The sequence below is a fragment of the Enhydra lutris genome, unplaced genomic scaffold (assembly GCF_002288905.1).
Source record: "Enhydra lutris kenyoni isolate GAN:26980312 unplaced genomic scaffold, ASM228890v2 scaffoldscaffold66, whole genome shotgun sequence".
Lineage (NCBI taxonomy): Eukaryota > Metazoa > Chordata > Mammalia > Carnivora > Mustelidae > Enhydra > Enhydra lutris.
Window position 1 is genome coordinate 6,821,016 of NW_019154150.1, and position 22,940 is coordinate 6,843,955.

The 22,940-nt window shown below is 48.1% G+C and overlaps 1 protein-coding gene across 1 annotated transcript in view; it reads left to right on the top strand.

Annotated features, from left to right (window-relative positions):
* The window catches only part of LOC111159077 (galactosidase beta 1), a 79,346-nt gene that overhangs the window by 55,155 nt on the left and 1,251 nt on the right, over nucleotides 1–22,940 (top strand). Inside the window, exons 12-15 of the mRNA XM_022521465.1 lie at nucleotides 270–359; nucleotides 3,824–3,937; nucleotides 5,381–5,512; nucleotides 7,182–7,436. Coding sequence (XP_022377173.1) covers nucleotides 270–359; nucleotides 3,824–3,937; nucleotides 5,381–5,512; nucleotides 7,182–7,436 — 591 coding nt within the window. The remainder of the gene's footprint in view (nucleotides 1–269; nucleotides 360–3,823; nucleotides 3,938–5,380; nucleotides 5,513–7,181; nucleotides 7,437–22,940) is intronic.

Below are 22,940 nucleotides of genomic sequence, written 5' to 3' on the forward strand. Positions count from 1 at the left end.
CCATCTATAAAAGGAGGTTGCATTTGCGAATAGATATGCTTGAAACCTTATGAATACCCTCGGTTGTTTTTCATCCAGAGCCCCTAACTCATGGATGGACGTGACTAAAGGTGACTGTGCAGCACTGAGCGGAGTTTGAAACATTAGTTCTACTTAGGGATTTGGGCAAATACCTTCATCTCTTTGAGAATTTGCCAATGACATTGCCCTCCACCCCGAATACCAGGGAGGGGTGACAGGGAGTGAGTGCTACTTTTGTTTCTTTTCAGTTAAAGACAGTGGAGGACGCGCTGACCATTCTGTGTCCGCCTGGGCCCGTAAAAAGCCTTTATCCCTTGACGTTCATCCAGGTGAAACAGGTAGGCCTCCAGAGTTCCTCTCCTTACAGAAATGTGCCTTCTGCACTGCCTTGCAGGGCCTGTCCTGAGCCCAGGGACCAGAACCGTAGGCAGATAAGTCACATCCCAGGTAAATTCACCACTGATTTCCAGGCTCTCTTCAGCGTTAAGTACTGCATGCTGGGCTGACCTTTCCTATCAGCCTACCTCCCTGTTTCTTATTATTACTCCAATAAGCTCGTAACTCAGCCTGATTCAGCGTGACTCTGTAGTGCAAGCTATAAACTGAGCACATTTCTGATCTAATTAATCTTTATTACTAAAGGAAAACCACACTGTAATACACAATACAGTTTAATTATTTGTCCTTGTTAGCTCAAAGGTATGGGACTGTGTTCTTTTTTTTGTTTTTTAAGATTTATTTATTTGACAGAGAGAGATCGCAAGCAGGCAGAGAGGCAGGCAGAGAGAGAGGGGGAGGCAGGCTCCCTGCTGAGCAGAGAGCCCAATTTGGGCCTCCATCCCAGGACCTGAGATCATGACCTGAGCTGAAGGCAGAGGCTTAACCCACTGAGCCACCCAGGCGCCCCAGGACTGTGCTCTTAATAGATTAGTTTCTCGGAGAATCTCTTTCCTGCTTTTAAAGAGAACAGAGCAGAGCACGTGTGTGTGTGTGTGTGCGTGTCTGAGTGTGTGTGCATGCGTGTATGTGGTTAAGCCAGGCGCTGCCTCAGATTTTTTTAATTTTTATTTTCTTTAAGTAGGCTCCATACCCATCATGGGGCTCAAACTCCCGACCTGAGATCAAGGTCGCATGTTCTACCGACTGAGCCAGCCAGGTGCTCCTCATATGTATTTAAAAATGTTTCCTCTATTTCTTATTTTAGAAACTTTCAAAGCTAAAAACGTTGCAAGGAAAGTATCACACGCATATCGCTTTCACTTGGATTCACTAAGCACTAGCAGTTACCTTGGAGCACACGCAGGCAGTCACCTGCCGCCTTTGAACCATTTGAGTTTGTGGTCCATATCCTGACGCTTCACCCCTAAATAATAGAGCCTATATATTTTAAGAAAAAGGACATTCTTCTATATAATCACAATATAATGATCACACCTAAAACATTTGATGTTCATATAACCTATTATTTAATATGCATTCTGTGGTTACTTATCCAGTAATGTTCTTCATGGCTAACTGTTTTCGAATCCAGTTTGTAGTCTATGATCACGCATTGCATTTAGTTACAATGTCCCTCTAGTCTTCCTTCATCCGTAGCTGTTCCTAAGTCCTGTGTTTCCTCTCTCCCTTTCTTGCAACATGGACATTTCTGAAGAGTTTGGGCCTGTTGTTTTGTAGCCTGCCCCTCGCGGACTAGACTCAGTAACACATTTTTGGCATGAGCATGACAAAAGCGATGTGTCCTCCTCAGAGTGCCGTGTCCAGATGCCTTAGAGGTTCCGTTTGTCCCTTTGTTATGATATTCAGTTTGAACACTTAGTTAGGAATTCAGTCCCATTTTTTGAAATAATGGACACTTACCTGGGTACCCCTTCACTGACTTTCTGTGGAGATCTCCTTCTGGAAGGCGTCTGAACAATAAGGTGATAAAACAATGGCATATCCGATCTTAGTTTGGTGTATTTTGCCCTGGTGACTCTTTTTTTTTTTTTTTTTTTAAAGATTCTATCTATTTATTTGACAGACAGAAATCACAAGCAGGCAGAGAGGCAGGCAGAGAGAGAGGGGGAGGCAGGCTCCCCACGGAGCAGAGAGCCCGATGTGGGGCTCGATCCCAGGACCCTGGGACCATGACCTGAGCCGAAGGCAGAAGCTTTAACCCACTGAGCCACCCAGGCGCCCCCTTGGAGACTCTTTTTACACTTGTGATTTTGATTCCAGCAGCCCTGTGATCAGTGAAAGGAGTAAACGACCCCCATCTCATTAACACTGGGTAGAATTCCTGCTCTAGTTCCGGCCAGCGCCTGCTGTGTGTCCTTATCTTTGTCTAGAAAATGCAACCCGCCTTCCCCTAGCGGGGGAGCACCTCGGGCCAGACGTGGTCACTAGAGCAGCTGGAACCGGGGAAGTGAGTTCCAGGTCAATGTATAGACACTGCACTCATTGTTCTTGGCCAGCCCCTTGTGCTTTGTGATCTCTGGCCGAGGCAGTGCTCTCTGACTGGGGGGGGCTCCCTGGGCCCTGGCTGTTTCAGGTCTGGGGCAAGCCCGCTGAATGTTCATTTCCAGCGAAACCCATGGAGGGCACAGGTGCAGGGAGGAGGGTGTAGCCCTGCTCCCCCCGCCCCCGCCCCCCACTCCGGTGGCCTTAGTCACCTTCGCAGGGAGGACTACGGCTTCCGCCCCCCTTGTTGAACCCCATCACAAAGTGTTCCTCAGCCTCTGAGTTAGGACTTACCACTCTGGTTACTTTGAAAAGAAAAAAAAGCCAAGAGATGGAGATTTGGGGTCTGGAGGGGAGGCGTCCTTGTGCCAGAAGCCTTGGGTGGTGGCCCCAGTGACATTTCTTGAGTTCGGCCCTTTCTGCAACACAGGAACGTAGGTTAATGTGGGGTTTTTTTTTTTAGCTCCTCCAAATCACCTTTGCATTTGCCAAGATGCACTCCCTTGCTTTCTGGGCCCTAGACAGGAGGAGCTTTCCCTCTGCCCCATGTTGGACATCCATTGGATGCTCTTGTGTGGCGGGGTCCGACCCGGCTCACCCTGGCCAGTGTCCACAGCAAGAGGGGCGCCAGCTGAGGCTGAGGTGCTGTTGCAGGCGGGGCTGGTAGTCTGGCACCTTCCTTTCGGACCAGGGACACCAGCCTCTCTACCACTGTTTTCTGACTTAGCGACAGGCTACACCCCCACCTCTCACTATCTCTGTTCCCACCACCCCCGGCCCTGCACTTTAAACGGTTTCTGATTGACTCTTGTTTTGTATGTTAGAGCACATGTAACCCAAGAACCTGGAAAATGTTTTACCGGACATTCTTGGCTTTGTTGTTGTTGTTGTTGTTGTTTTAAGATTTTATTTTTAAGCAATCTCTATACCCGACCTCACAACCCCAACATCAAGAGTCACATGCTCTACCCGCCGAGCCAGCCAGGGGCCCCCGTTTGTCTTTTTTGTTGTTGTGTTGTGTTGTGTTGTGTTGTGTTTTTGAGATAACATCGATGACCTTTCGATGTGTATGATAGGATCCCCTGCGTGATTCTGGGCACATCACTGAACATGTCCCAAAGTCCAGTCTCCTTGTGTGGGAAAGGGCTCTCTGATAAAATATGGGTTCCTTGCTGTTACTGCTGTGCTAGTGTGTGATCTAAAGATGCCAGCCAGTTCCCTTCATCCAGACTGAACTTTGGTGGGAGGCTGGGGAAACCTCTTACCCCGTATGATTTTAGACATGGCTTTCACACAAGTCGAGGTGACCCTGTTATCTTTCAAAGACTGATGTGTTTTTCTTGCATCTTTTACTAACCAGTATTTTGGGTTTGTGCTGTACCGAACGACACTTCCTCAAGACTGCAGTGACCCCACTCCCCTGTCGTCGCCCCTCAGCGGAGTCCATGACCGTGCCTATGTCGCCGTGGATGGGGTAAGAACTGTCTCTGAGCTATGCGCCTGTCTGCCCCAACAGACGACGTGTGGTCTGCACTTGGTAGCACGGCATTCAGGGCCGTTGCCCACCTTTCCAGACTCAGGCGGTGCGTCTCCTCTTGATGTCCCTTGGCTGTGTCCCCTTGCTTGCTGATGTGGTCTCACCCATGCTCCCTCTCTGCCTGGAGTACACCCTCTCACCCATCTGAACCTGGAGGGGAGTGCTTTCCCCAGTCTGCTCTCCCCAGTCCACGCCATCCTCTCTGCCAGCGGCAGAATGTCACCCATGTCTCCTTTGCTCCTTGAGGACAGGGTCCAAGTTATACATGCCGGAGCAGTGATTCATTTAACCCTGCGCCTTCGTCCTGCGTGAGAAATCCTGTTTTAAAGGACTGTTCTGGTAATGGTAGCTACAATCCACACAGACCTTTGTCTCACAACACAGCAGAGAAACACTGGAGGGTTTCCATTCCTTCCACTGAAATAATCATGTAAAAACATGTGAAGAGATTTTTTCTAACGGTGGAAATTTGCTCAGAAATTTTTAAATTAAAGTGTTTCCATTCTGGGGGCACCTGGGTGGCTCAGTCTTTTAAGCCTCTGCCTTGGGCTCAGATCATGATCTCAGGGTCCTGGTATTGAGGCCTGCATTGAGTTCCCTGCTCAGCGGGGAGCCTGCTTATCTGTCTTCCTCTCCCTGTGCCCCACTCTCCACTCCTGCTCTCTCTCAAAAAAAATTAAAAAAAAAAGTTTCCATTCTGTTGTGATCGAGGGCTTTCGTTTCAGTGGGAGCAAGTTTCTAGGACATACGTGCATATTGCCCACATGTACACTGATGGCAGTCTCTTGAATTCCGTTTTAGGGGTTGTCTTAGCGAATTATAGTCAGTAACTTCAATTTTTTAAAAACCTCCCCTTTTAAAAAGTTAGGAGTATGTTGCTGCTTAAGTGTCTGTTGTTCTTCCTCACTCTGTTACGTGGTTAATGCTCCCCGTCAGGTATCTTGAGGTAAGACGGCTCCACCTAACTCTGATTTTATCTCATTTATCTGATTTTGCCTCATTTCTCCACATTGTTTGGAAGCCACTTTTTATGACTGCCTTTTGTGCTGTGAAACACAAAGCAGCTCCTGGGGCAGGAATCCCCTCCTGGAATTTTTGCCCCCATTCCCTTCCTATTAAAAATAGACGTGCAGCAAAACATCCCAGAGCCAAGGAAGCCAGCCTAGACCTCCCCTTGCTCTGAGCCACATCTGGAGAGTTGCCTGGTTAGGAAGCAGTGTTTGGGGGAACTTGACCTCCCAGCCGGTGACTTGGGCAAAGGGGCCAGCAGAGCATGGCCTCCCGAGTCCAGTGACCCTTCAAGACAGGAAAATGAGTGTGACAGCTGACTCTGCTGACCTTCTCACTCCAGTTAATTCCCACTGGACTCTGACCCTGCAGGTGCCGCAGGGAGTCCTGGAGCGAAGTACTGTGACCTCTCTGAACATCACCGGGAAAGCTGGAGCCACTCTGGACCTTCTGGTGGAGAACATGGGGCGTGTGAACTATGGCAGATATATCAATGATTTTAAGGTAGGACCGGCCTCACTGTCAGGAGTGACGTTCAGAGGTTGACAGGACCGTGCCTGTGCCACCCAAGAAGGTTCTGGAAGGCCATTTAAAAACTCTCACATATGCATTCTTTTCCTCTAGCCCCCTTCACATAGAGGTGGTTTTTGAAAGCTTGTACTCTCGGCCAAGTTCGGCGAGTGAACCTACTGTGATTCTTTTGCAGCTTTAGAATTGGGTTAGTTTGAAGACCGGTTTCCCCTGCAGGTGATGAGAACATTGTGCTGTGTAGAGAGGACCCTTCCCTTGTGTTCAGGTTCAGTCACCCCGTAGAGAGAAACAGAAGGAGGAAGCTACTCCACCTCGCTGCTCCTTTGCTGAACAAACCCAGCTCGCTTCCGAAAGGCACTCGGGAGCCGACAAAGCCAGCCTGGCGTTTGGTCTGCTCTGTGTTCTGGGTGTGGACGATCTGTGACAAAGCCTTGAATGGTAGAAAGCCTTTTCCCTCAGTGCACGGCCTCTCACCCCTGCTGGTTACCCTGGGTCCAGGTGTTATTCCTTGGGCAACATTTTTAGGAGTGTCATTCAGCCGACATTTGTTAAGCTTGTACTCCGTAAGAGGCTCCACAAGGTGCTCGGGGGGCTGCGGAGATGTCGAGATGCAGGCTTCCCCTCAGGTGGCTCACCGTCCGCCAGAGGAGAGAAGGCCGGCCTCCGAGGACTGAGGGTACCACACGCTCTAGGACAGAGCCGGTGTACGGGGCTGTTTCCTGACCCTCTCGTTGGCAGCACAGTAGCAAGGCAGTTCCTCTCTTAGAGAATGGCCACGCAGGGCAACCTTTACCTCCAAGAGAAATGTCCCTGTTAAAGTCCTTGTGCTCAGGCTGTAGTTAGTGGCCTTCCTGCTTGGCTGTCACAGGCCACGTTGACACATGCTGTGACAGGCATTCTTGTGTAGTCGTTGGGTCCCCAGTGCCCAGCAAAGAGCCCGGCACACGTCTGCCTGGCTCATGTTTATTGAGTTACTAAGTGGGCAATTGAGGCTCGGTACTGAGAGTTGTCCTGGGACAGATTTGGGATCCTACGGGGAATGGAGAAGTTTGCCACATGAGAGGCGGGAAAGAGGAAGCTAGCTGAGCCATGAGCATAGGCTTCGATGAGGTGGCCGGTTCCGTGGACACCTGGCCTGCTGACCCCGCTGGATGAGTGGCACAACTGTTCACCATCATAATCACTCCCTTTCTACTCTTTCACAGATATCAGTGTCCTTGTCTATGTCACCTCCCTAAGTCCCGCAGTGGGTACATGGACTCAGGTGTGATCTTCCCATGAGGGCTGCTGAGGGCTCAATGCCAGGACTTGCTCCTGGTTTTATGAAGGGACAGAGTTTGTCCCTCCAACCCCCATTACAGTGACTAAATGTTCTTCTGCATTCCTGACTGCATTCATTCTCCCATGCTTCAGATTCCATCATCCCGTCCATTCAGCAGTGACTCTGAAGACTGGGGGCGTGGGGTCAGAAGCTCTGGCCTCCAGCCCAACATCACTTTGATGTACACACAGTTTGAGTCTCACTTACTGTTGGTATTTCATATCCCAGTGTGCTCTCCCCAAGGATTCGGGGCAGGGACACAGAGACACTTGAAGCCTTTTGCTTCCCACCCCAGCTCATTGCTCTGTCTCTCCTTTACAGGGTCTTGTTTCTAACCTGACCCTCGGTTCCAAAATCCTCACAGACTGGATGATCTTCCCACTGGACACCGAAAATGCAGTGCGCAGACCCCTGCAAGACTGGAATGGCTATAACAAGCGCCACCATGAGAAAGCCTTGGCCCACACCTCATCTAACTACACTCTGCCGGCCTTTTATATGGGGAACTTCTCCATTCCCAGTGGGATCCCAGACTTGCCCCAGGACACCTTTATCCAGTTTCCTGGATGGACCAAGGTACGTGTCTTCGTGGAAAGCAATAAAGAGTCAAAAAGAGCTGCTAATGAGATGCTATGTCACAGGTTTCTGTGTTTACCCATTCCTCAGTAGGGGGACGTTGGCCAATCTTCAGAGACTCAATGGCCAGCTTGAATGTGTACCATCTGCCCCATTCTCACTGACTGACAACTTCCTTGAGCAAATGATGGCTTCCCTGCTTCCTCTAAGAAAAGCTGTACCTCCTTGGGATACTGCTTATGAGGGACACTTTCTCTTTTTCTTGAAGAAAAGTTGGTCCAGGCAAAGGGGTGGATCACTGGAAGAACTTGTTTTTCTTTTGTCCATGTCTGCCTCTGTACCCCCACAACACCCTGCCTTCATACAGCCCTACCCCTTGGGGGCGTCCACCCTGGGGGCGTCTCCATGATCCTCAGCAATTCCTTGGCCATTTTACTGCCTGGTCACCCTCCCCCCATTTTATTCTCTGAAGATGTTCACATGACTTCCTTCAGTCCTATTTTCATGCTGGGTGACGTTACCATGACTTAGTTATTCATTCAGCAAGTATTTTCCAGTGGACACTATGGGTCCAAGCTTTGTGCCAGGAGCTAAGAAGACAATGATGAACAAAACCAACTATGAGATTTGCCCTCATGGAACTTACACACTGGTTGGGGAGACAGACCCAAATCATATGATCACCCAAATTAAATGGGAAGACTGCACCTGCAATGATTGCTAAAAAGAAATATGGGAGTTGATAATAATTGGGGCATTTGACCTTGTCGGGGAGGTTGGTGAAGGCTTCCCTGTGGGAGTGAAGCTTGATAGAGATATGAAGGATAAGAAAAAGTTAATGTGGCAAAAGGGGGAGGGAAACATGTTCCAGGCAGAGGAGATAGCATGTGCAAAGGCCATGTGGTTAGAGGGGAAATGAGGAGCATGAAGAACTGGTAAAGGACCCAGATACAGGGTTTGGGTGTGGAGTATGTTTCAGTGAAGAGACTAGAAAGTGGGTAGAGGTAAGATTGGAATAGGCCAATTAAACCACATTGAAGTTTTGTCTTTGTGTTGAGAGCCTTTGAAGCAGGAGGGCGCAACGGTGCCATGATATGATTATGATGGGACAAACCTCTCTGATCCCAGGGTGCAGAGAGGGTTGGGTGAGGGTACCTGTGGATCTGGGAAAGCTATCTAGGTGGCTGGACCATAGTCTCAGTGAGAGACTAGGATGGTGGAGCCAAGATGGGGATGACGTAAACTATCTAAGAGACGTGTGAAGTTTAATCAATGAGATGTAATGATGGATTGGATATTGGGGTTTAAAGAGAAGGACATATCCTGGATGACTCTTAGGTCCCAGGGTGGTGACTGGGCAGATGGTACCATTTATTGAAAGAAATTTCAGAAGAAAACATGGACTAGGAGAGGGGAGATTGTGAGTTGGATTTGGACAAATTGAGTTTGAGAGTCCTTTTCAGAACAGTGGAGAGAAGATACTGGAGGGGGGCTCTGGGGTCTGTGGATGGAGAGGTCGGAGGAGAGCTCTGGGCTGGGAGTATATTTGTCAGGTCATCTGTGTGTGGATGGTTATTGAAGGCATGGGACAGAGGAGATCCTCTAAGGAGAACGGATGCAGAAGGAAGAAAAGAGGCACATATGTGGTGGGCAGAGAGTGAGGAGGAAAACTGGCATCTGTGCTGCTGAGGGGATGTGTAAGAGGAAGACCAAAGCCCTTCTCCTGGATTTAGTAACAATTTGCTCACTGGGCCCCTCTGGAAGCAAAGCATCCACGGGCTGCATTACCTGCTGCTGAGGAGTGTCAGGTAAAGAGACAACCTTGTGAACATAAATGTGAGACTTGAATATAAACATTCTTTGTGAGAATTTTGACTCTGAAGGAGAAGAGGAGAAAAATAAGTAAATCGCTGGACGAGAAGAGGGTAAAAGATATGCACATTTGTTTCAGGAATGCCTTTTGGGGGTTTCTGGGGGGTTCAATCAGTTAAGCATCAGCTCTTGATTTTGGCTCAGGTCATGATCTCAGGGTCTGCACTGGGCATGGAGCCTGTCTAAGATTCTCTCTCTCCCCACTTCTCCCTCCCGTTTCCCCATCCTCCCTCCCTCTCTGTCTCTCCAAAAAAATAAGCTCATAGATTATTTAGAAATGTGTTATATGATTTCCATATATTTATGAGTTTGTTTTTTCAGCGTATCTTATTTTTATTGATTTCTAACTTAATTCCTCTATAAAACTCTTCTAAAGGAAGGAAGAAAGTCTTTATGACCTTCAATTAGGCAAAGACTTTTTTTTTTAAGATTTTGTTTATTTATTTATTTGACAGAGAGAGAGACAGAGAGAGAGGGAACACAAGCGGGGGAGTGAGAGAGGGAGAAGCAGGCTTCCTGCTGAGCAGGGAGCCTGACATGGGACTCGATCCCAGGACCCTGGGATCATGACCTGAGCGGAAGGCAGATGCTTAATGAATGAGCCACCCAGGTGCCCCCCCATTCTATCATTTAAACTTAAATGACACCTAACAACTGAGCCATCCAGGCACCGCTAGGTAAAGACTTTTTAGATTGGACACCTAAAGCATGATCCTTAAAGGAAAAAGTGATAAATTGAATTTCACCAAAATTAAAAATGTTTGCTCTTCAAAAGAAATCATTAAGAAAATGGAAATCCAAGCCACAGACTGGGAGAATATATTTTCAAATCATATGTCTAGCAGAGGATTTGTTTCTAGAATACATCAAGAATTCTTACAACTCAATAATAGGAGGATACACAACCCAGTCAAAAAAAAATGTGCAAATTTCATCAAAGGAGATTACAAATGACTGATAACATACATGTGTAATGCTCTCAACGGCATTAATCATTAGAAAAGTACTAATCAAAACCACAGTGAAATACAACTTCACACCCCCTGGAATGGCTGTACTAATAAAAGATGGACAATAACAAATGTTGGCGAGGATATAGAGAAATGAGAATCTTCCTGTGTCTCTTGTGGAACATAAAATGGTACAAACACTTTGGAACGCAGTTTGGAGGTTTCTTCAAAGGTTAAACACAGAATTACCATAGGACTGAGGAGTTCCACTTCTGGGTGTATACCCAAAAGAAATGAAAACCTATGTCTACCCAAAGACTTATATGCAAATATTCAGAGCAGCATAATTCATAACAACCCCAAACTGGATATAATTCAGATGTCCAGCAACTGATGAACGGGTCAATAAAATGTGGCATATTCGTACAAAGGGATAGTGTCCCGAGTAAAACGGAACAGACTACTGATACAAGCTGCAAGTGGATGAATCTGAAAAACATGCTAAGTAAGAGAAGCCAGACATAAAAGACCATTTGCTGTAGGATTGCATTTATATGGAGTGTTCAGAAAAGGCAAATCTGTAGAGAACAAAAAGGAGGTTGATGATTGTCTGGGGCTGATGCTGGGAATGGAGAGGGACTGCAGGTTGATATGAGGTTTGTTTTTGGAGTGATGGAAATGTCCCCAAATTAAATCATGGTGATTGTTCCACGATCTTAAATTTATTGAAACTTGTTTCATGACCGAGCATATGCTGTATCTTGGTGAACATACCTCCAGAGTTTTAAGCTGTGATATCCTCTCTCCTGCTACATGTCTCTATCCCCCAAACTCTATCTCCCCAGCCTGCTCTTGGATCTTACTGATGATCTGAAACTCTCCACCATTAAGGCCACAGTTCTTCCCTATCCAGTCTAGACATCACCACTATTCTTTTTGAAAAGCCATCAATCCACTGGTCCCCTTGACCTTCCACTCTGTCTCCTTGTTCATCCTCTGTTTTAAGTGGGTCCACCATTGGCCTTTACTCCTTCACGAGTGACTGAGCACTGCCAGGGGGCCTCTCCAGCGTGCTCATCAGGGCTCCAATCCCCTCACTCTCTCCAGCCTCTGGAGGCCCCCAAGTTGCCCAGCAGTCTTTGGTCTCTTCCCCCTTCCCCAGCTGGTCTTTCTAACCTTTACCTCTCCCCAAGCCACCGTACTCCTTCCCCACCCACTCACCCTCCTTGACTGCTATCAAGTGTAACTCCTTTGTTCCCTCAGCTTCCTGTCAGACTTATCTCTGCCTCTACCCTCACTTCCTGCCTGGTGGCCCTAGGAGGAAGTCTAAGCTCTGAATCTCCTCCCCACCTTCCTCCTCCAGGCCAGGATCCTGCTCTCCTGCCTCCTGTCCTGCATTTTGTCAGCCTTTCAGTCTCCTCTGTCAGCTTCCAGGCTGCAGCCAAGAAGTGACATCTGGGGTCTCTAAGACACAAAAACAAACTAAAACCCTCGCTGGATCTTCCCATTTCAGCCACAGGCTTGTTCTTCTTCCCTTGCTCCTTCCTCTCCTCCCCTCCTTCCTTGTCCCCTTTTCCCTCTTGGTGGCCTGCTGTGTCATAGATCTCCTTTGTTCATGCTTGTTCACTCCCTCACACTGCCCACCCCGTCTCTATTCATCTGTCACCACCAGCCTTAACTCCTCTAAGAAACCTTCCTAGACCCTTAGTCTGGGAAAGGACAGGCCCACCACCCCGTCTGTGCCCCACCCAGACTCCACACTTCGGCGAGCCCCTCGGTTTCACCCACTAGGCCATAAGCTTCAGAAGGGGCATTTTTTCAAAGTGCTTGGCTTCTTCATCATCCTGCTCGCCTCCTGGGGCCTGGCTGCTCTGTAGGTGCTCTAGGTGGAGGGGGCCCAGGTGGCTGTGCTGCTGAGCTCCCCCATCCCTGGCTGCCCCCCTCTCCCCCGGGAGGAGAAAGCAGGTGGGAGGAGCAGAGGTCCTCAGGCAGCCCTGTTGGTGATGAGGGGCCTTGTAGGGCCAAGGCAGATGAGAAGACGAACACTGCTCCCCAGGTGGTGCCAGTTTTGTGCTTTAAGAGAAAGAACTTTAAGGAGATGCGAAGCAGAGAGAGAAGCTGTGCACGACAGGACCCATGAGAAGAGCAGGGTGGCTTGGGCGGAAGCAGACCTGACAGATGGACCACCCCTCACCAGAGTCAGAGGGAGTTTTGTGAGGGAGGGCATTTTAAGTGGAAGAACGGTAAAGGCCAAGGTGCAGACATGGAAAAGCATGAACATCTCTGGAAGTCAGAGGGGCTTCACCAGGTCCTGAAGGCATCCCACCCGAGAGTCCTGACCCAGACGTTGTGTTCCACACTTTAAAGACACGAGCTGCATCATGGCCAAGAGAGCAGGCGTAGTACGATACCCTGTTGTTACCTCCAGTTCGCATAGGAGTGGCTCGAGAGAGCCAGGCAACTTGCATGAGGAGCAGAAGTAGGTGGTAGCACAGCTCCCGGAGCCCCAGGTCCGTCCGACCTGCAGGCCCACATGGAAAGGCAGGCAGCAGTGTATAGAGTCTGGAAGGCCAATGAGGAGCTGGGCTAAGTGCGTAGACCAGGCCTTTGCGCTCATCTTGTCAGTCCTATGGCTGTTTCGCACTTTCTGTTTGGAAGACACATGGACACATGATATTTACAAATGTGTCAGAAAGTTTGGAACCCCAGAAGCCCACCAAATGTGTGTCTCCTCAAAAACTAGGACACAAATGGTCACAGTGGCATTATCCAGAATCAGCCAACAGGTGGAAAAGCTCAAATATCCATCTACTGATGAGTGAATAAACGGTCTATTAGATATGTAGTAATGGAAAATAAATTTGCCATAAAATGAAGTAATCCTATATGTTACAACATGGATGGATGAACCTTAAAAGCATGTTAAGTGAAGGGAACCAATCACAAGCCATATATGTGAAAGGTTCCATTTATATGAAATGTCAGAATAGGCAAATCTACAGACACAGAAAAATCAGTGGTTGCCTGGAGCAGGGAAAGAGGGGTGTTGGGAGGGAGGTTGGAGAGTGAATACTAACGGGTGCAGAGTTTCCGCTTGGAGTGATGTACATATTCTAAAATCGACCGCATAGCTCAGTAGTGTTCTCACAGCTGCTGAATTGTATGCTTGAGACGAGTGAATTACATGGAGTGTGACGTATATCTCAAGAAAGCAGATGGGAAGGCCCATCCATGGGATTCGTGGACCTGGGTTACGGGAGTCCAAAGGTCAGAGGACTTACACGTAAGACAATGCATACTGTTTTCTGTTCTTTTTTTTTTTTTTTTTTTAAGATTTTATTTATTTATTAGAGAGAGAGGACACCAGCCGGAGGGAAGGGCATAGGGAGAGAGAGAAACAGATGACGCAGGGCTCCATCCCAGGACCCTAGGATCATGGCCTGAGCTGAAGGCAGCCGCTTAACTGACTGAGACACCCGGGTGCCCCTCTGTTTTCTGTTATTTTCTGGTGAACAGTGGTCCCTCTTACTGAAGAAAGTCCTAGGCCAGCTCCTGAGGTTTTGAAAGATCAGCAGACGCAGAACAGAACCCACCCCTCCACAGGCCACCGAGTTCTGACTTTTGGGAGCATGAACACTTTGGCAGATGTGGGGGTGGGGGGCGCCAAATGACACCTGAAGCCAGAGCCATTCCTTGGATCCTGCCTCTGGACACACCAACCCTCCTCCACCCTCCTCCATCAGGGAGGTCCTGTCCCAGCCTCTGGGCTTGTGCTGTTCAGTTGATACAAAGAGACTGCCTTGATTTAGTGAACAAAGTCACTGATAAGGGTGATTCACGAGATTTTTTTTAAAAATCCCTTCTGATTTGGATGTGGCTTTCTGGTTAAATGCCCAACCATCAAACTGGGATTACAGTGGGAAGAGGTCAGGCATGTTTTGCCCTTTCCAAGAGACACAGGCCTGCATCTGGTCTGCACAGAACTCTTATCTGACCACAAACTCCCTGAGATGGGTGGAGTGCAGGCTGTGTCACGTGTGCTATCTATCGCTCAAGCGAGGTGTTCTGCCAGTGCCGCGCATCTCCGCACTTTCTGTTTCCTCCATGTGCTGTACATGGTCCCAGAGCAGCCTCTGCCGCAGGCTTCCTGCATTTATTAGCCTCTCAGGGTGGGTTCGGGTAGAGAGGAGAGCGGGAAGTCACGCCCTCCTTTCCTCAGCCAGAATTATTATACTTTGAAAGCTAAGGTTGCAAATAGAATACTGACTAAAAGTAATTTTGTTTTTTAAAGGCAAGTATTCCTTCTTTCAAGATGTAAAAAGTCACAAGATAAAAGAATTTCTAACAAAGGGCTGACAGGGCCCCTGGGTGGCTCAGTCAGTTAAGCATCTACCTTCAGCTCAGGTCATGATCCGGGGCCCAGGGATCAAGCCCCAGGTCCAGGTCCCTGCTTAGTGGGGAACCTGGTCTTCCTCTCTCTCTGCCACTCACCCTGCTTATGCTCGGTCTCTCGCTCGCTCTCTCTCAAATAAATTAAAAACAAACAAACAAACAAAAAAAAAACACTGACAAAGATCCCTTCATCTATTTAAATTATTTCTGCATCTTGCTTTTGAAAGTTCCAATACCCTCATCATTGGACTTTCTAGGTGCCAGTGGGGCCTGATCACCAGAAACACCAAGTGATCAAAGGATTGGAACTTTTGGCTCCACTCTTCAACCTCTGACTTCTTGGGGTAGGGATTGGGGGCTGGAGATGGAGCTCTGTAAAAACTCTAGAACTTCTGGGTGGGTGAACATATCCAGGTGCTGGCAGATACACCAGGTGCTGGCAGGTACACCTGGAGTTTACTTACACCTGTAAGTAAAATGTTTTCTTGCATTCTGTGCACCATTCTAGCAAATTATTGAACCTGAGGAGGAGGTTATATGGGAACCCCCAATTTGTAGCTGGTAGTTCAGAAATGTGGGTCAGAGCCCTTTTAACTGTGGGATCTGACCCCAGCTCCAGATAGATGATGTCATCGTTGAATTGTTGGACATGCAGCTGGTGTCCAGAGAATTGGAGAATCGGTCGGTGTCACAGAAAACACCCTAGAAGAAGCCAGGAAGGGAGTTATAGCAAGTGCAGTGGGAAAGGTGGCTTTATGGCCTCTTGTATCAAGGAATTTGGGTATTACCTTGAGACCTTTGTAGAACTAGGGGCAATTTTAAGCATCAAAGTGATATGATCGAATATGGCAACAGTGTGTAGAAAGTACCAGAAACTATGAAGTACTTGGGGACTGGTATTCAGCATGTGAGCAGGCTAGGCAGGACACTGCTACTGGGGAAGACATCATAAGTAAATGCTATAATCTCAGATAGTGGTGACAATTAGGGAGAAATTAAATGTGACAATGTGATCTAAAGTAAGGTATGGAGTGAAGCTGTTACTATCTTATATGGCATAATAGTTACCTATTGCTGTGTAACAAATTTTACCCTTAAATTTAGTGGCTTAAAACTATGATAAGCATTTATTAAGTTCACAGTTTCTCTGGGTCTGGAACTTGGGACCAGCTTGGCCTGGTGGTTTTGGATCAGGGTCTGTCATGAAGTTATAGTCGCTGCCTGGCTGGGGCTGGCTGTTGGCAGGGGGCCTCACTTCTTCCCCAGCAGGCCTCACCATAGGTTGCTTGAGTGTCCTCCTGACACGGCAACTGGCTCTCCCCAGAGGGAGTGATCTAAGAATGAGAGAGCCAAGCCGAAACTAGCCTCGGAAGTCATGTAGCCTTTATCACATCCAGTTAGTCGAAAGAGAGCATTGAGTCCAGGCCCTGTTCTTGGGATAGAAATTAGGTTCTGCCTTTTGAAGGGAGAAGTGTTAAGAATGTATGGACTTCTTTTGAAGCCACCGCATAAGGAGTGGTCAGGGGCGCCTCTTGGAAAAGGTGGCCATTAAGGCCTGAAGGATGAGACCAAGTCATCCATGTGAGGAGCCAGAGGAGGAATGTTCCAGAGCCAGGGAGCTGTGCGTGCAGAGGCCCAGAGAGAAAGATCCTGTGAGCAAGAGGGAGAGTGTGGGAGACAAGGGATTGGCTCAGGAGGTGGAGATTTTGGCTTCTCCTCATTCTGGTGGTGGTATTAAGCAGAGAGTCAAAGAGCTGACTGGCTATTAAAGCTCGATTCTCAGTGGGAATGGATTATAGGAGGGCGAGGCTTGATGCACAAATTCCTGATGGGAAGCTAGTATGGCAATCCTACAAGGACCTGTGGGCTTGGGTGCTGGGGAAGACAAGTGCAAGATTTGTACTGAAAAGAAAAGGCAGGGTTTGCTGAGGGATCCTGTATGGTGTTCAAGAGAAAGTAGTCAAGGAGTACACCAGAGTTTGGGGCCCGTGTAATGGAAGGGGAGAGTGTGGTTAGTTTCTGAGGTGGGAAGGCTGGAGCAGGGCAGGTGGGGTGCTGGCGGCTATCAGAAGCTCTGTTTTAAATATGTTCAGCCTCAAGTACTTACTAATCATCTAATCTCCAAGAAGAAGTGGCCAGCAAGTCTGGAACATAGCAAGAATAAGTAAGTAAAGCTACATTCAATACAATGAAATAATGTTCTCTATGTTGTGAGACCTGATACCTTATAGAAAACCTGGGGGTCTTGGGTCTATAGAGAGAAGGCCCTACAAATCAGGAGATGGGCTGCAATGCAAGTTAAAGGTATATATTCAGGGGCACCTGGGCGACTCATTTGGTTAAGCGTCTTGATTTTGGCTCAGGTCATGATCCAGGGTCATGAGATTGCGCCCTGCACTCAGCACAGAATCTGCTTGAGATTCTCTCTCTCCCTCTACCCCTCCTTCTTCCTCCCTCCCAGCTCATGCTCGAAATAAATACAATCTCGAAAAAAACCCAGAAGGTATCTATTCATATATTCAGTGCTTGTAATGGGAATGCAGAAGTGGGGTAACTGTCCCAGGTTTGGAGCTGCTGGGAAAGGACTCAGTCAGGAGAACTCACTCTGGAGTGGGGGTGAGGGTCCTACCGTGGGAAATTACGTCAGCAGCTGCATTGACTAGGAGTGCTCACTGCATGTCGCCAGGCTGCGTGCTCACGTGTGTCCTCCCACTTAGTCATTTACAACAACCCCAAGAGGGGCACACATGCCACCAGGCAGCCCTGACAGGATCTGGTGACTGTTTAGTAAAAGAGGAACTGAATACTAGAAAATTACTCTACTGTTTTTAAATCGGGTTTATAAACCTCATTTCCTTTACTGAAAAGTGGCACGCTAACGTGCCTTGAGGTGTATTGGTTAGCTTTTGCCGTATAACAAACCGTCAGACCTTCCTGGTTTAAAGAAACAATTCATTCAGCTCATCATTTGGGGTGTTGGCAAACTGGGCTGCTCTTCTGCTGGTCTCAGCCGGGCATGCCTTTCTAGTCAGCGAGGAGGCTGTACTCACGGAAGTTAGCTGTCTGTCCACTGAGGTGACCGAGGAGATTGGGCCATGTCTCTCTCATCATCCAGCTAGCTGTCCCAGACTCGTTCGTGTGGTGACCGGCTGTGGTCAGGGGAAGACTGCCAACTTACAAGACTTCTTAAGGCCCAAGTCAGAAATCACAAGTCGCTTCTTCCCTGTTCTTCAGCCAGAGCAAGGCACTAGACCAGCCAGATTCAAAGGAGGGAGAACAGATTCTGTCCCTTGATGGCGGGCAGCTGCTAAGAACTGGGGCCGTTTCTGTAGCCTGTCCCACGAGTCTTAGCCCTGGTGACCCTACTTTCGTTCTGAATCTGAGATGCTTTTTAAACTTTTGGGTCCTGATTTATGGTTATTTTTACCCCCCGACAAAGTCTACTATTTCCATCTAACTCATTGTTTCCTAGCCACAAGCCCTATGAGCTAGGAAACTAGACAATCAAACCTCTTTTCAATGATATATATTAATTTGGGACCAAAACTGGGTGCCTGGCTGGCTCATTCCATAGAACATACAGCTCTTGATCTCAGGGTCATGAGTTCAAGCCCCACATTGGGCATAGAGCTTACTTTTTAAAAAATCAATACAATGTAAAAATGTTTTAAAAAATTTAGTAACAACCTTATAAGAATTATGCGTAAACAGGAGCAAAGAGGCTCTGAGTCAAGCGAGGTGGTGGGGGGGGGTCTCCTGCAATTTTGAGTATGTGTTATTTTGTAGCAAATACAAAGCAGTTTTCACTCAGTGGTTGTAGCTTTGTTCTAGAAACTCGAGGCAGCGTGATGCCCACTGTTAGGTGAGGTGCTCTTAAAAAGGTCAAGCAGTTCTGGAACTTTGGGGGCTGAGAAGAAAGGAATTTATGTGTGGGGTTTGAAAAAAAGGAAGCAATGATTCATCTTTTATGTAACATTTTATGTTTTCATGGTTTTAATTCTAGTTGCGTCTGTCATAAAATACAGGGAGATCATAGGGTTATTTATGCTCCAAGACCAAGGAGGAAGCAGGGAATGTGGGCTGCATCAGCTGCGGAAATTTCATTTTCTCCCTGGCACTGAGATCTGCGCAGTGAGATCTCTTTACCATCTTATCTAAGCAACCCCCTCACTATTTTACCTTTTTTTAAAAAAATTCTTTTTCTTTTGTTTTTCCCAAATTAACATCGCAATTACTCATTAATTGTGTGTGGTGAGAGCCTTTTCACCTTGAGAAATGGACCTTGGTCTGTTCCACTGTAAGTCCTCCAGCTGTCTCTGTGACTTCTTTCAGAGTTTGACAGAGTCAGCGTTCAACCAGTTTCTTGTTTTTGAAGGAACACCAGAGCACACTTGAAATTTTTAAATTGTGACTTAAAACAGCATCAAAATTTTTGCTTTAAGTTCTTAGGAGACGATTGTGTTTATCTGGAGAATCTAAAACAGACACACAATTTGTCTGATTAACAAAGAAGCAGGTCACACATTTCTGGGAAGCTAACATTTATTGAACTATTATCACCTTGGTGATAATAGCAGAGTGGGGAGTCTGCCAGGGGTCAAGCCATGGTCAGAGAAAGTCAGACTTTGTCAGGAACTATTATAGCTGGGACAGCCCCACAAAGCCCCAGAAGTCATTGGTATTCACTCTAGGAACGCTGGGCCCCAGTGGGGCTCTCTAATTAAGAGTCTACTTTTACTAACATGAGCAATACTCTCCACCTGCCCCCAATAATTTCAGCATAACTTTTTTTTTTTTTTTTTTAACAGACAGAGATCACAAGTAGGCAGAGAGGCAGGCAATGGGCAGGGGGATGCAGGCTCCCTGCTGAGCAGAGAGCCTGCTGCAGGGCTCCATCCCAGGACCCTGAGATCATGACCTGAGCTGAAGGCAGAGGCTTAACCCACTGAGCCACCCAGGTGCCCCAAATTTCAGCATAACTTTTTAAAGAGAAAAATAATTAGAGTATGTATATTTTTAAATTAAATTTTTTAAAATTTGACTTTTTCTTTTAAGATTTTAATTATTTGACAGAGCACAAGCAAGGGGAGCTGCAGAGGCTGAGAGAGAAGCAAGCTCCCCACTGAGCAGGAAACCCAACACGGGCTTTGATCCCAGGACCCTGGGATCATGACCTGAGCCACCCAGGTGCCCCCCAAATTTGAGTCTTTTAAAGTAATTTTTTACAACTAAAAATCACAGTGCTAATCAAGGAGCAATGCAAATATTTTATTTTTCTTCCAGTGAACAGGATTCTCTCAAACTGTTAAGCTGGGAGCAGAGGAGCCTGGAATATTCTTTCAGTAGGACTTCATGTCACCCATTCCCAGAATCTGTTCTCAGGCAGAATCATCAGCCAGTCTTCTCTAACAGGGGCTGCCAGGTATAGACTAAGTACCACTTTGCTGAGCACTGAGAGTCTCACTGTGAGCAAGTGAACCAAGATTATTCCTTCATAGAATCTGTGCTGGAAATAGCTGATAAGCCAATAATCAAACAAATGATACAAATAGGAAACAGTGACGATAACTAGAAGAAAAAGAAGAGCCTGAGGGGGTAGTGTGTGACATGGACTGGAAGGCTGGGAGTTGAGGATGACCACAGCTCCTGCCCTGAGGTGCTGGTTGGGTTGAGATCTCTGCACTCTGGAAGGCTTAGGATCTGGGAGAAAAGCCCTCCGGGTGGCAGGAACAGTTACTGCACAGGGGAAGGAGCTTGGTGTGTCCAGGTGACAGTGGGGGGGAAAGTCCAGTGGGGATCTGAGTGGGCAGGTATGGGGAGAATGGCGCAGACAGGGCAGGGAGGAAGCAGGCACTGGGTCCTCTGGGGCCCTTGGGAGAAGGTCAGAAGCGAGAATGAGCAAAAATCATCTGATTTTCATTATGCTGCTGGGGGGGAACCTCGGTTCTAGAGCTAATGAAGCCGTCGGGGGACCTGTGAGGAGGCTGCAGGAGTCTGAGACAGCATCGATTATGACTTTCTCTAGAAGACGGCCGTGAGGGTGGAGAGAAGTGCAGACGTTGTAGTCTGACAGTGCAATGCCAGGCACCTCACCATTCCTCCACTGTGCTGGCCACACGTGGCTGTTTAGGTTTAAATGTGAATTAATGAAAAGTGAAAATTCGGCTCCTCACAGTAGCCACATTTCAAGCCCTCAGTAGCCATGCCGAGAGCACGCGGCTGCTGTGTGGGGCCGTGTGGAACATTCCGTCATTGCAGATGGTTCTGTTCAACCCGGTGCTTCAGAGCTATGGGCCTGTGACCCATTCATTCCAGATTCCTTGTTTGTTCTTTCCAAATGCTTTATTCCTGTCCTGGCAGGGCAACCAGGCCACCCTAAACTTCATTTAATGCCCATTCTGTTAGAAGAAGAGTGGAGGGTCATTTTGTCCTGAAGAAATTCATAGCTTTCCAGAATTAACCAAGGCCATGGAAGGTATAACCCTGAGTTGGGGGAATGTTAGAGGGAATGTGCAAGGCACGATCTCTACATACTGGGACGTCATCTGGGTGGGCCAGGAGGTAGAGTTCGTATGGGAGTGGATGGCCCACGGTGGGCCTCAGGTGATCATTTGGGGGAGAAAATGGGGGCAGCTGGGTGACTGTGTCCAGAATTAAGGAATCAGTTGGAGAAAAGTTGTATCAACTGTGATCAACAACTAGGACCCACAGTTTGGGGTCTTGTCTGTCTGTCATAGTGCAGTCTGTGGAGATATGAGTATTCCCTAGTAGGAGTGAGACCTCACACAAATGTGGAATGAGCCAGAAGAGTGAAAGCTGGAGAGGGGCCAGGAATCAAAGGCAGATGCACTAAGATCCCTGCCAGGCTGTCAGGCCGGTCCCGGGGGCTTTCCGAAGCAAGTCTAGCTGCTAGCGTAGTACTTTGAGGAGCTCACATGGAGGTCTTTGGGACTGTTGCCCTGTGAGGCTGCTGCACAATTGGTCGGCAGAGCAGCATTTAGGGAGACGAGCCAGACATGCAGCAGAGGACCGAGGACAGGCTGAACCTGTGGATGTCCCTGGTTCTGTCAGCCGTGTGTCTGAGATGACCACCCCCGACAAGAGCAATGGCCTCAGCTTGCCTTCCACGGGACCAGTCTCAAACAGGGTCCTCTTTTGACCAACTTTAACCCAAAACCCTCTGGCAAAGGGGGTTCAGGAAAATGTTTCCCAGCTTTCCAGATGGACCTGCCCAATTCAGCACAAGGGTTGTGAGGGACAGTCCCTTGGATCCTCACGAAAGGGAATTTCAGGCAAGAGGAGGCATCAGACCTCCACATTGTCTACCTCGTCACTGGGTTGGGAGTGGGCTTGGCTTTCGTTAGGACACTGTGAAGCCACCCGCTGCTCATAGCCCACCCGCTGCTCTCCACCTCTGAACCTGTCTCCTCCTCAGCCTCGAAAGTCAAGTGCTGCTCTCCTCTGCACTGCAAAAACAAGGCAGCGGCAGATCCTCATCTGATAAGAACCTGGTAAGGCTGTCATGGCCCATGCCTGGTAGGAAGGATTAAGATAGCATATCCCGCGGTAAAAACAAGGGTAAAACAGTTCTGAGAACTGTGACACTGTCATCCTTTCTCTAAATGACTTAATTCAACAGACAGATGGTTTTCAATCACTGGCCTCCTTTGTAGGCATGTGATCTGTTTTATGGTAGTGCGAGGAGCTCTGTCGCTCCCTGGGCTCTGCCCCTGGTGCCAGCCCCCAGACAGCGATGCTTCCTCCCGCTGTCCCCAGTCACCTGCCCTACTGCCCGGCAGCCAGGAAGCAGCAGGACTAAGACTGGAACCAGGGGAGGAAATTCTGAGGGAGTGAGGCTAAGGGGAACACCTGGAGACTGAAAAATACTTAAAATGAGCAGCTGAGTCGCTCTAGGGGAGTGGCTGCAGCTGGGTCATGAAGCCTGCAGGAACCGGGGCTCAGCAGGTGACAGCATGGCTGAGCCTTCTCCAGCGGCCCCAGTATATTTGGGCCACTCTGGATAGAAATGTCTTCACTTCTGCTCTTTCCCTTCTCTATTCCTTCCTTCGTCTCCCATATATTCGTTCTGTGTGTGTGTGTGTGTGTGTGTGTGTGTGTGTGTGTGTGTGTGTGTGTGTGTGTGTGTGTGATCTCCCCTCCTCCCCACCTTTCTCTGTAATAGAATGTTCCACTTATTCAGCCCCCTGTTAAGTCCTCCCCTGTGAGCAAACCCTAGCCCATGCAGGCGTCGAGGGCTGTGTAGACACACCCAAACATGGTCCCTATTCTT